The sequence below is a fragment of the Cryptomeria japonica genome, chromosome 4 (assembly GCF_030272615.1).
Source record: "Cryptomeria japonica chromosome 4, Sugi_1.0, whole genome shotgun sequence".
Lineage (NCBI taxonomy): Eukaryota > Viridiplantae > Streptophyta > Pinopsida > Cupressales > Cupressaceae > Cryptomeria > Cryptomeria japonica.
This window is the reverse complement of record NC_081408.1, coordinates 779,527,733-779,541,082: the sequence shown is the minus strand read 5'-3', so window position 1 is coordinate 779,541,082 and position 13,350 is coordinate 779,527,733. Positions and strand designations below refer to the sequence as shown.

Genomic DNA, 13,350 nt, shown 5'->3' with positions numbered 1-13,350 from the left:
CTTTTCCACTTGACTTTGCCTTAGACTTGATCTTTGATTCATTTCCTTCCATGTCCTAGCCAGATTTGCCCAACTCAGACCTTCAAAGATGATATTCCCTCACCAAGATTCAATGACCTCCTGACACAATAAGCAACAAGAGCAAAAACTAGTCCTAAGGGAGACTTTCAAAGAAACCCTAACCTGGAGCATCCACTGACTCACCTTTAGCTAAAACAGAGCCTGCTCTCTTAGTGATCCCTCTGGCAACAGTCAACATGCAAAGGCTAATAGACAAAACCTTAAAAGACCTAGAAAAACAAACCCCAAAAAGAAAAAAGTAGGGGTCCCCATTTGCAATGGGGCGATGTGTGAATACGTCACAAAAAATCTGCGCACCACAATTCCCCTTCGTTCTTACTACTGCTCCCCTTCATTGCTTTGAATTACTTCATCATTCTATGCATGTCCTTCTGTAGAGCATGAACTTTCTTGCTCGAGTCCTCGTCACTACTGCTCTCAGAGGAACCATCATCACCCGATGATTTATCCTTCTTCTTCGAGGTCTTTCCTTCGCTTTCGAGGTCCATGGCTCGATTGTATGCGTCCTCGTACGAGGTAGGAGGGACAATCTTCATCTTCTTCCTGAGAGAGGATCTCAGTCCTTCGATGAACCACCGCTTTTTCAATCCATCAGCGTGTTGACTATCCATCTTTCCCAGCAATTCTTCGAGTCTCCGGTTGTATGTTCGTACTGTCTCGTTCTTCCCTTGCTTTGTGCACAAGATTTTGACGACGATTTCATTATCATCCCGAAGGAGTCAAAACTCCATCTCAAAGGCTTTCTGTAACTCGTCCCAAGTATCTACCTTCGTCTTGTCTGTATCGGAGTACTAGTCGATGGCTACCCCACGTAGGGTGGCAGTGAACTGCACCACCCATTCACCTTTGTCAGTCACTCCATTGGCCGACCAAATCGTCTCACATGTATGACAATGCCATACAGGATCTTCCTTCCCGTCTCCAATGAATTTAGGCAACTTCTGCCTGTTCGCCATTATGCTCCTTGGTTGTGGCCCAGTCTGCCCTCTAGAACTCGACCCTCCAGAAACTGACCCTCCAGAAATTGGCCCTCCAGAAACTGGTCCACCGGAACTTGGTACGTTGGGTCCCACCAGGTTACTCTGACTTCCAGGGTTTGATGAGCCTGAACCGAACAGATTGCTTCTACTACCATGCCCTTGTGCCCTCTCGACACCTTCGGCCGCACCGATATCTCCCACTTCTATGTTCTCGATCTTGGTCTCCTTTTCTCTCCTGGTCTCATCACCTCTAAATGGTGTGCACGGCTCTACCGTACTTCCGTCGCCAATCTCTTCCAACGTGAGGGAAAGGTCCCCCGACCGCTTTCTAGTGGTTTCTATCAATACAAAAACTTGGCCCTCGCTAGTGGAGCCATCATTGCCATTCCCTCTACTTCCTTCCTCGGCAATTTTCTTCAACCGTCTCCTTCGTTCGGCTTGTTGCTCCAATCTTAGTGCCCTCGCTGCTGCCTCGTGTCCATCTTCCTCTTGTCCCTTTGGTACACGATTTCAGTCTTTGTTCAGTGTCACGGGCATCAATTCCTACGCTTCGTCGAGTAGAAGGTTCTTCGTCGGCTTTCATCACATTCCTCCTCCTCCCGTTGACTCTTTCTTGGAATTGTTGTAAAATTTGTTGCCGACAGTTCTCACGGTAGGTTTCCTCTCGGCGAGTTTGTAGGGCAAGAAATGCTTGTGCCAACAGGCTAGGCAAGTTATTGATCAACCGGTTCACCGTTGAACTTACACCAAGGGCACTCCACAAGGCGGTCTTAGGGACGTCCTCCATGGTGGCTTCCCTTTGTACGTAAGTTTCAATTGATGCTTGTAAGATGCAGGTGAAGTCCTTGTCAGTGCCCTCTCTCCTTCAAACAACTCCAGCTCTTCCTCGGGATTGCTACTTGTCCCCTCGCTAACTAGTTGTCCCATTATTCTTGTGCCATGTAGTATGCTCCCGTCATTCCAGGTTCAATTCGGCAACGGCGCCAGATGTTTTGCCCCTGAGGGGTGTGTGTGTGCATTTAGTGCATAACAATACAAAAATATAGGAAATATAACTGTTATCACTAGAACCTGCACCCCTGTTTGCTAAGCTATCAACTCAGCAGGCTTGTGACACATGGGAACCCTCCTAGGCCTGCGGGTTGCCTAAAAATTGGAGTGAACCTACAGAGTAAGCTGGTTCTTTTCAAATTCTGCACCTAAACTAACGGTTTCTTCAGGGAAAAGAGTAAGGAGGAGAACATGTAAAACTGAAAATCTAAATCTAAGGTGATTGCACCAGATGATATGTTGAAATCCAACTAAGTAAAAGATACACAGTATAATAGTGATAATAAAGCTCTTTTACACTAACCAACAACCCATGATCTTTGCATCAATGCTTCATAAGAAGGCTGGATCATCACAGTCCTAAGAGGGAAAACTCCTTTCACAACCTAAGACTGATAATTACTAAAAAACACAGCTTATGACCTGCAAGAACATATGTATTTCTGTATAAGGCATCAACAGAAAGTGCAATTTTAAGGGGGGCAAAAAGCCAACCACAAAGAACTGACTAACACTAAAGACACAATAACAGAAAAGATGAGAAGTAGAGATGTATGCCAAGCTATTATCCCTGCCAAAAGGTATCACCAAGCTTTATAATTCCTGAAAATGTGTTACAAAAACATTCCTTCCTGCAAAGAGAACTCAGAAATTACAGTCTGCTAAAGGATGAATGAATAAGAAGCCTCACCAAAATGAAAGCCTCTAGTATATATGTTTTTTTCCAAGGCAATCAAAAAGGCTCCACCTCCTCTTTTTAGGTCGAGCAAACTCAAAAAACCCACTTTTAGGGCCCCAAACATGTCTGAAAAGGAATGTACTTGAGCCAAAAAGTCAAGCCACCCATTCTGCAACCATAAAACCCCATAAATGCATCATAAATGACCTTGAAATATCTCTGACAGGCCTGCAAGCCCTCATAAATGCAAAAATATCTCTCCCTGACCTCCAAATAAATGAAAACAAATATCTGATAAAGTGATTTTTAAAAATCATTATTATTACCTAATTGAACATTTGTTTGATTTTATTTTATTTATATTTAAAGTAAAGGTTTTAATAACATAAAAACAATAAAATTATTTTATTTAAAGTGATAAATAAAAATAAACCACTTTAATAAGATAATTTTATTATCTTTATTTATTAAATAATAAATGTAATAAAAAAAATATATTTAATTAAAGTGTTTTATTCTACACTTTAGTAAATAATTTTCTTTATTATATTTATTACATATTTACTATAAATATACAATAAAATAAAAAATTACACATGTTTAATTAGGTTAATGATTTTGATTTAAAAAAAAAAAACTTTAAAAAAACATTTATTTATATTTATTGAAGGACATACTTCTTAAGTGATTTAAAATCACTTAATAAGATATGTGAAAATAAAAAATTAAGTGATATCAAATCACTTAAGAAGTAAGGTAAAGGTTACATATTTTTAAAAGTGATTTATAATATCACTTAGAAGCATTTGGCGATAGCTCACCATGTGGTCTCTTACATTTCACGTGGCATAGAAAGGAGAAGAATAAAATGCAAAGGCAAATATAGGAAGTTCGATGATATTTTAGGGAAAATATAACCTAAAACTCTCATTTCGCTCCTCTTTTTGCATTCGACTTTCTGGAAACTTCACTTAGAAGCTCTGCTGGGCGCCGCTAGGGTTTGAACTGGGCACGAAAGGAGAAAAATATCAGTCATTTTCTGGTGCTGGGCGCCGCTATGAGTGCTGGCCCTATGGGGCGTTTACAGCCTGATCTTCTCTCTGTGTTTTTGTTGATTGCTGGGCACATTTTGGGGAGCCGCCATGAAGATTTTCTTGCATTTCTGTGTATTTGAGACTCCCTTCTGTTGCTGCGATGTAAACTTTTGGAAGCTGGGCGCTTTTTGTCTGATTTCTTGCACACTTTCAGGTCTCCATGGGTTTTTTGAAGGAATTGTAGGTATTTTCGCCATTAATGGCTACCACTGTTTACCCTTTTTGACATCTTCTGCTTTGGTTCTGATTTTTTCTGAGAATAATTTTTCGAAAAATGAGGGTTTTAAACTCCAAGTATATGAAATTATGCCATTCATTTTGGATTCCACATAATTTTTAGAGGAAAACAACTAATTTTAAGAATGGTAATCTCTTATAGTCCACACTGTTAACATTCACTACCCTCAAACTGATTATTGTTACTCCAAATGATCTGCAATTGAGATAGATATTCCACAGTATGATCCACTAACATGAAGGCTCTACCGCACAACATGCCAATGAAACCCTTAAGACTTTAGAAGTGCGCTATCTTTTGCTCTTTATCCCTTATGCTTTTATGCTTCTTATTCATGCATCAAACATGATTGCTTCTTAAAAGGCTCTGCTTTCTTTTGACTATGATATGTTTGTCTTTTCGTGTCTCTTCGGTTACATGCATAATGAAGCTCTTGGTACTTTCCATAAACCTGAAACTTCGTCCATACCTTAGCTTGTCTGATTTATCTCTTATTTCAGTCCACAAAATCTCTACCTGAGCCTCAAGGTTCTGAATACGTACAGTTTTGTCTTGTTTCCTGCAGAACTGAAGCTCAGATTCTCTCTCTTCCAATAACCTCTTCAAATTTTCCCTTTCATTGATAATGTCCATACGTTTCTTCTTCTCTGATTGCAAACTATCTTTGAGACCATGTAGTTCTTCTTTTAATTCCCTTTCTCTTTTCTCCTTCAATCGCATATCCTCTATTATTACATCTATCCTTTTTTGTGAGGCCTCAAGAAGTTTTGACCTCTCATCGATATGCTTTTCATAGGCTTCAATAGCAAGAGGTTTCACATTTGATATTATTGTTGTACCTGAGTTCTTAACAGAATCACTTGAAACATTTCTTGCATAGTACTTCATTGTCATCTCAGTTAAGTGTGTTTGCAGTACCACACACATATCTTCACCCCCTCTCTTGTTGATTCCAAGAATAACTTGTCTCGGCAATAACCCAATGGGATCCTCCAATTTTCTCACACTATAAAATACAGAATTTCCATAGGGCAAGGCATGGAGAATGCACAATGCTTTTTTCCTTGCTTTATCTTTGGATAAATGTACAATAGTACAGTAGTATGCTATGACATTTGCTTCCCACTCCGTTTTGGCCCTTGATGATGCCAGCTCCCTTGGTAGGTAATGCTCAACCAGTGCAGAAAAATCTCTGGATATATGTAAGCTTCACAAATGTAGGTTCTGTGATGGAATCATCAAGATCACAAAATAAGCCCTTTTTAAATAACAGTCTTGAAAAACTCTAAATGGCTGTGATTGATTGCTGTCCATACTGACTTTATTTCTTGTCTGTATCATTTTCTGAAATATGACTGCATGCCTTTGTGAATTGATCACTGTGATTGTATCTTTGATTATATGCATTCCTTCCATAATTGTGTTTAATGGTATCTTGCATTGTGTCAGAAAATGTCTTCGTCATGATTCTGAAAATGCATTGCAATCCTCATTATTCGCTGCCCACTGAATCTGAAAAACTGAATGTTGCATTTTCTATACTTAGTGTACAGCTTTCTGTATGCACTGCATATCTCATTAGCATGCATGAATACCTTGTCCACGTCCTTCAAAAAGGACGGTCTTATCATGCTTATTGGTTGATCATGTGATTGCATGCTTACGTTTCGTTACTCTTTTTCTTTTTATCACCAGCTCTGATATAATTTCATTGTATGAGACCTTGCTATCATTTCACATGAGCTGGGCTCAACCCTTGTGGGAGCCTCATTCATCTCCACTCATTTTTGTGAATTTTGTGACTAGCAAGCTGTCCTTTCTCCTAATCCTGTACATGAAACAAACGTGTTAGCAAAAATATGCATATGTATGTTATATGCATCTGATGCATGTAGGGATCATATATATATATATATGCGTGCATTAGTACACATGTTAGAAATGTAGTCAGCCATTGCTTAGAACAAAATGTTCTAACGCATTGCATGTTTCAACTCTTTTGCAGATATCAGAAGAAAAGCAGATACGGACCAGGGTTAAGCAGCAAGACAAAGGCAACATTGAGTCTACTTCAACTGTTCCAGTCATTCAGGCAATGATTGGTTCCATTCTCAACATGCCTTCTTCACTTTTGTTTTTTGTACTTGTGTATACATATCTGTATATTCCCTTTTTGCACTGGATGCATGTAGCTAGTCTCACGGCTCTTTGTGTGGGACGCATGTTTGAATATTAATAAAATACTTCTCTTTTTGATGAGATGTCTCTCTCTTTTGTTGTTACAAACTAGAAGTATTTAAAAATACCATCTTTAGTTCACTCCTTAATGCAGTTGGAAACACAAAAATAGAGAATTAGTACACACTTGCTTCATTTTGTAAAAACTAGCATCTCTTAACCTATTTTTCAACTAGAAGCGAAAAATAGGTAACAATAACAGTACACAAAGAGGCAAGTGAGAAGAACTCATGTCTGTATTCATTGATTCCAAAATGCCAATACATTCAAAACATAGTTTCCCTTTCGCCTCTCACACATATCTTGAAATAGAATCCCAAGTACATATATATAGGTGTCAGTACAGGTTGTCCATGCCAACTGCAGGCAACCGTTAGGTAACCACCAACCCTTAACACACTTAACATTCTAATTACATTATGACATAATTACCCGACAACAGAAAGGAGAAACTTTGCAAAACATGCAAGTTGAGGTGGTGCCTACTCACCTTCACCAATCAAATAATCCAAGGTCAACATGTCTAGATTCATCAAACCTGACTCGTCCAACAACCATTGTAGCAAACAACAATCGTTGTACCCACTTGCTGTACCAAACAACCATCATTGTACCCACTTGCTGTGCTTAATCATTTCATTAATCCCATCAAAGGTAGACAAGCAATTGCCACTATCAAGCTGATTTTTCAGGTCATGGAGCTTCCAGGATAAATTCTTGAGTTATTTGTATTGAATCTTTTACTTCCAGCATATTTATATCTGGTTTTCCTACAGCAGTCATGCCTTTTTAAATACTTGTCATTTGTTGGAATAAGTAGGAATAGTAGAATAAATTTTGTGGTTCTTAAATTCTACTATTAGAGATTTTTTCGATCAACATAATGAAACATGTCTTTCTGTCTTTTAATGCGTCTTATTTCAATTCCTTCATCATACCATGCGATTTCTTTAAACACTGATACAAAAGACAGCACATCCTTCTAATTGTTGCTTCATTTACAGTGATTATTTGATGCTTTATCTTAACTCTTGTTTGCACCCACTCTTAGAATTGTAGAGCTTGTAGAGATTAACCACCCTCAAATACATATCCATACCTACCCTACTCTCTAAAGAAGGTTGAGGTAGCTTGAAAACATTCATAATGACTTCATATGCAGCTTCTCCACACATTGCAACCATAGGTAATGAATATTACTCAAAATATACAAATAAGTACTTCAAAATTTCTTATATTTAATGAGAGCTCTATTTCCTCATCATCCACAACAAACTTGCCAATTATTTTAGCATATTTTTAGAGAGACAACGTACAAATGTTTTAGGTGCTCCCATGGTTTGAAATACAGTATCCCATTGAGCACTTCTAATCAGGTCTAGATGTTAATATATAGTAATTTTCTTTTGTTGCAAAGTTAACTTCATGAAAAATCAAATAAACCCACCTGGAGAGGAGTACCAGTCAGTAGAACTCGATGATTAGATGAAAAGTGCTTCAAAGTCTGAAAGAGTTTTGAATCTTTGTTTTTAAGCCGATGACCCTCATCAACTATCTGCAATGAGATCAACATGTTATGGTTATAAGAGTTGAAACCCTGAAGAGCATATTGGCAATTTAGAACTTAATAAAAATCACCTTAATAACCAACCGCACAAATAGGGCAAAATATTACCAGGCATTCCCATTTGATATTTTTTAGAATTACAGCATCTATGGTGATCATTTCATACGATGTTAATAGGACGTCAAATTTTATTCTTTCCTGTTTGCTTTTCTTTAGTTCTATCACTGGATTCCCTTCCCCTTTGTGAATATTCACTAGATTTAATTTCTTTGGAAAGAAAAACTCATGCTTCCTAATGACAGAGCGAGCTTGAGCATTTCCTGTATACATTACCTGCAAAATGTAATAAAAATAAAATTATAAACAATGTATTTATACAAGAAACTCTAAATTTGTATGGTTACAGCACTACATTTTCTTTCCTGGCATGTGTAAAGTAATAAAACTATCCCTCTCAAAAAAATTCAGACATACAGCATTCATATCAGGGGCCCAAGTATAGAATTCACGCTCCCAATTACGCAATGTTGAAAGTGGAGCCACCACCAAATGAGGAAGACAAACAGTCTCTGCAGCTAGAGACGCCAGAAAAGAGATGCTCTGGATAGTTTTGCCTGAACATTATTCTCCATTAGTATTGATAATTCTTATCCAATTTTAAACTTATTCCTGTAGTCTTAATTCATAGATCTATCCCACTGCAATGTATCCCGTCTTTGTTTTCTAATCTGAATCCAATGCATATCCTTTCTAATGTAACTTCAATTTCACTAGCACTCTCACCAAGTCCCATTTCATCTGCAAGGATAACATGTCTCCCTTGAAGCCAAGAGAATCGTAAAAAGTTCAACCCTTCAAGTTGATATGGATGCAGAGTACCTGACAATGTACATGTAGGTTAAAATGTGAGAGAGTTAATTTCAATCTAAACAATTCTTCTAACAAATCCAAAGTTAGCATACGAGGAATTTTCAGTACCTCCAACAAGAAACTTGGGAGTATGGTCATAGGGTTTGAAATCTTTTATTTTGCATTTAGCTTCTCTGCTATCAAGAACAGGACCATTGCAAGCCCGAAACATGCAGAACTGTCCTCTGGCTTGAATTACATTGTACTTATTGATCTGATCTTGGAAAGCAGATATATCCTTCTCTACTTCCCAAGTACACATATCATAAGGAAGATCCTTCCATTTGATTAAATATTCATAGACATTACCAGTCATTCTGCAAAACATAGTTTTTTATCCATACAAAACTGAAAAGCATAGTGCTTTGAAGTTCTATATAACGTAAGAAGTAATCAAAACCTAATATGATTATATTTCTCTACTTATATCAAATAAGAATTCTTGTGAAACACAACCGAAAAGATCTATCTAAGAAAGGTAAGATACCTGCAATTAATTACTCTATCAACAGTCACCCATTCTGAGCGAAGTGGCATCCAATCATCATTTGAAGCATTCACTGAATCCAGTTGACGATGAAAATTATTTAATCTCGTCTTGAGCTGCGGATATGACTTGAAAGCTCTTTCAAAGTCTTCTTGTGAAATCCTGTACATGAGAAATCATTATGTATGACCTATCAAAGAAGAATTGGGAAACACTTGTGTCTACAAATGATCAAAAGCAGTAAATACCATACAAGAAAATTAGTATAAGTATAAAAAAGGAAGGCCCATATCATCTCTAGACCAAAATGCAAGACTATACCAAAATGCAATATAAGAAAACCAACATAGAAGGTCAACAAACCATGGTGACTCATATAGCTTTACCATGAACAGTGGAGGTAAGATCTTGACTTGAACTTCACCAGATAATGTTTTTCTAATTTCTGAGTGGAGACTCCATTATCCTCTGTGATCAATGTCCTCATCTGACAATCTAAAATTTTGTCTAGGTCTGCAAGTGGAGTAACCTGCAAAGATGAAAAGACAAGATTCTCAGGCCACCCCAATGCTAAACAATAAAGGAAAATGTATTTATAGCACATAATTGGAGTTTCCCTTACGCATTTGGGACAGCTCCAGCTGCCATGAGGTACAACTGTCAATGGTGGTTTTAAACATTGGAGATGATAGGCACCAGTGCATTCATCACAACAAAGAAGACTTCCACTGCCACCACATACATGGCAAGAATCTTCATTCTGTGAAAGCACCCAAAACAAAGAATTTAATAGCAGAGAGACATTTAGTTGCAAAGAAGTTTCTAGATGTAAACAACCTTACAATATATTCATTTATATGACCAATACAAGGATAATGCACATGGAAAGACTGTAATAGCTTGGAAACAATTCGTATATCTTCAAAACATTAACAACTTTTTAGTGTTCTGACAGGTTGTATTATACAGCCCTGTTTAATATATTTTTTTTGTCTTTCTAGTCTGAGTAATTTTGTCAACCAGATTGCTTGCAACTGTGCAGGTTTATATGTTTCCAATTTGGCATTGGTTTTATTTAACATTCATAATGGATTGCATTTATATAGCAAATGAAATAGTCTGATCTGAGAGTAATTCTTAACATTAAATCTGCAATAAGAACTTCAAAAAAGAACATTAAGTAGCAGAAAAATTGCATCCCGTGCTAACCTTTATTACAGCAAAATATGGATTACATAGATAGATTGAAACAGCATCAATTACCGAATCAGGGTCCCATCCTCATATGCTGCTTCCAACAACAGTCACTACAATATGCAGAATCATTAACAAGACTCTTATTCACTCCTTGCTCAGCTCTTGACTCACTCACAAAGCCTTTTCTCCTTGACGCCAAACCTCATGTGAGGCTACAGCAGTAGTCCTAAGTCATACAAATCTCCAAGAAGGAAGACTTGGTTTGCAAAAGATAACTCTTATCCAATAATCTGCTGCTGTCCTTTTTCCAATTTGAATTTAATTTGACCATGTCATCTAGAACTCAACCTGCTCTTTGACTAAAACTCCACAATGAGCTAATAGGATTTCACGCCAAGCTGAAGCTCATGCCTTAAAACTGGAAACCCATGCTTAACTTCTGTGATTACCTATTGTAGTGTTGTAAATTATATCTGTTGACGTGGCTAAAGTCGTATCGCTACAACTCTCTCTGGTCAACACAGAATAGAATGCTGAGTATCCTATCCTCTCTGAAATAAGGAGTTCCCTAATGGTATTTTTAATTGATCAATGGGGATGACCTCAAGGTTTCAATTGTCAGGTAATGACTACAGGATAGCTCAACAGTTTGATGTGTTTTGTTGGAAACACAAAGGGGACTTACGGTTAGACAGAATCAGTTTTGTTCGCACAGGTTCCCTAAGATCCTATAGTTTTGATTTCATCATATTTTACCTTAACACAATGTTGTTCGGACTTCAACTTTCAGATTTTGAAAAAAAGGGAAAAAAAGGTAAAAGGGGGAAGGAGGATGCTAACTACTTCTACCTATAAATAACACATTCTTTATTCGCCAGCAATTCACATAACTAGATAAAATTGATGCAATCTCCAAAGGGGAAACAAATTTTCATGCCATTAAATATAAACGCTGAATTTAAGACATTCAAACATTCCATGTTTAATAACCGAACTAAGCATACTAGTGAGTTCAGACTAACCATGCAGAGGAACTGGCAATCAGCCAATCCATAATGGTATGAACTAAAATTTCTATCAGATATCAACTTGCACATATTATTTTGCAAAAAATTTGCATAACATAAATTCAAAGAGTGAAAAAATAGACCATGCACTCACATGAAACAATAACAACTTTAATCTTCATTAAGTCTGAATGTATTTATGCAGAGTTTCTACAACAATCCAAGATTTCTTCCTTAAAATAAGGGAGAAACCATCCCTTATATAGAATTTCAAAAATGGATGAATGGCCAAGATCTAATCTTACAAGTGGCCCAGATTCATCCTATAAAACATGGCTGCCCATACCCATTAATGGATAACAAAATATTATCACCAACCATCAACTAACTAATAACTACCAAACATAAAGCTGCTCCAAAAAGTGCACTTGCATGGAACTCGAACATTTACAATGACTTTGGTAGTTGGAAATAAACTTTATCCTAAAAAAGTGCACTTAAATTAAAAAGAAACAAATACTTTCAAGAAAGCACTTTTTCTTTCCCCGAGGTAGACTCTTTCTCCAAAAATTCAACTTCTTGCAAGTAATCCTTCCAGATCTCTCGATCTGCCACACGTTCTACCCGAACGTAATCCTGAAATCTTATGCACAATTGGAACAATTCTTTCCTGGGAGGCATAGGAGGATGGCGTATTTTGTACTGCATACCCTCTCGGTGGCGATCCACATGTTTCAGCTCATCACTCCAAACCGATCGACGAGCTTCAAAACCCAATATGTCCGCATGCAGCTCACTAACAAATTCTAGGTCCCCTGTGGAGTACGTGATTTTATCAATTCTCGGTCTATCCTCCCACCATGGTCGTACCTCATTATCTTTCATGCTACTCTTCCAACCAGGGACCATCGATCTGAGGATCTTTTCACCAAGATCCTTCATGTTTGACAAAACTTCATCACACTCATCCTTCTCCATATTTATGGTGTCCCTCATATCATTTTTAATGTTGGTAGTCCAGTACCACTCCTTGAAAGTGTTGATGTCGTAGGAATCTAGGATAGTATGCAATGTGGGAATCTAAGTGTGGGTCAAGAAAAGAGCCTACATGAGGGACAAAACCATACCAACCATCTCATGGACTTTGAAACATTATTTCTTTACTTCAAACATCTTGACACGAATGGTCTCTCAGTCATGGGCCATTTTCCGCACATCCATAACGATTTACTCTCCTTTTCTTTTAACGTCTTGGATCCATTTTCTGACAGCCTTGGCGATGTCACGCACTCCCTCAAATTCAGCTGTAGTCCTTTGTGCCAACGCCAATGGAGTAACGTGGGACTCAGCGGTATGTTGCAGCGGTCTATGTATCCTTCAGCCTGCTCAACACAAGCTCGGTACATATCTCTCTCAGCAGTCATTTCATCTAGCTGTTTGAGCATATTCTGTACGAAATCCTTGAATTCTTCCCTCTCCTGCTCTTTGGTTGCTCGCCCTACTGGAATGGACCTGACGCTATAGTCAGCCAATGCAACCTGATCTGCTGGTTTGTCTGCAGGTGGGGCAGCCATATAAATCGTACGATTCCTTTGCTCATCTTTGGTAATCCTAGAGTAAGTCTTTGGCTTTTTCTTTCCTTTAGCTTTTATTTCTCCTTAATATCCCAGTAATTTTTTTTTGTTTTTAGACCAATAACAATTCATCCACAACAAATAACCCGTTAAGGTTAGAGGAATAAACCAAACAACTGAAAGGGAACCCTTCCACCTTTTGTTCACCAAGAGCCCAGACTGGGAGGGTGAGAGCATACGGTGTTTCGG

At 37.9% G+C, this 13,350-nt stretch overlaps 1 protein-coding gene across 7 annotated transcripts in view; it reads right to left on the bottom strand.

Annotated features, from left to right (window-relative positions):
* Positions 1 to 13,350, bottom strand: part of LOC131031980 (CHD3-type chromatin-remodeling factor PICKLE) — a 276,430-nt gene that overhangs the window by 224,944 nt on the left and 38,136 nt on the right. For all 7 annotated transcript variants that reach the window (XM_059220166.1, XM_059220170.1, XM_059220169.1 and 4 more), the window contains 8 exons: positions 9,946 to 10,083; positions 9,710 to 9,852; positions 9,324 to 9,485; positions 8,906 to 9,153; positions 8,711 to 8,806; positions 8,402 to 8,541; positions 8,036 to 8,260; positions 7,808 to 7,915 (listed from right to left, as the gene is read on the bottom strand). In XM_059220166.1, the coding sequence (XP_059076149.1) occupies positions 7,808 to 7,915; positions 8,036 to 8,260; positions 8,402 to 8,541; positions 8,711 to 8,806; positions 8,906 to 9,153; positions 9,324 to 9,485; positions 9,710 to 9,852; positions 9,946 to 10,083 (1,260 nt within the window). The remainder of the gene's footprint in view (positions 1 to 7,807; positions 7,916 to 8,035; positions 8,261 to 8,401; positions 8,542 to 8,710; positions 8,807 to 8,905; positions 9,154 to 9,323; positions 9,486 to 9,709; positions 9,853 to 9,945; positions 10,084 to 13,350) is intronic.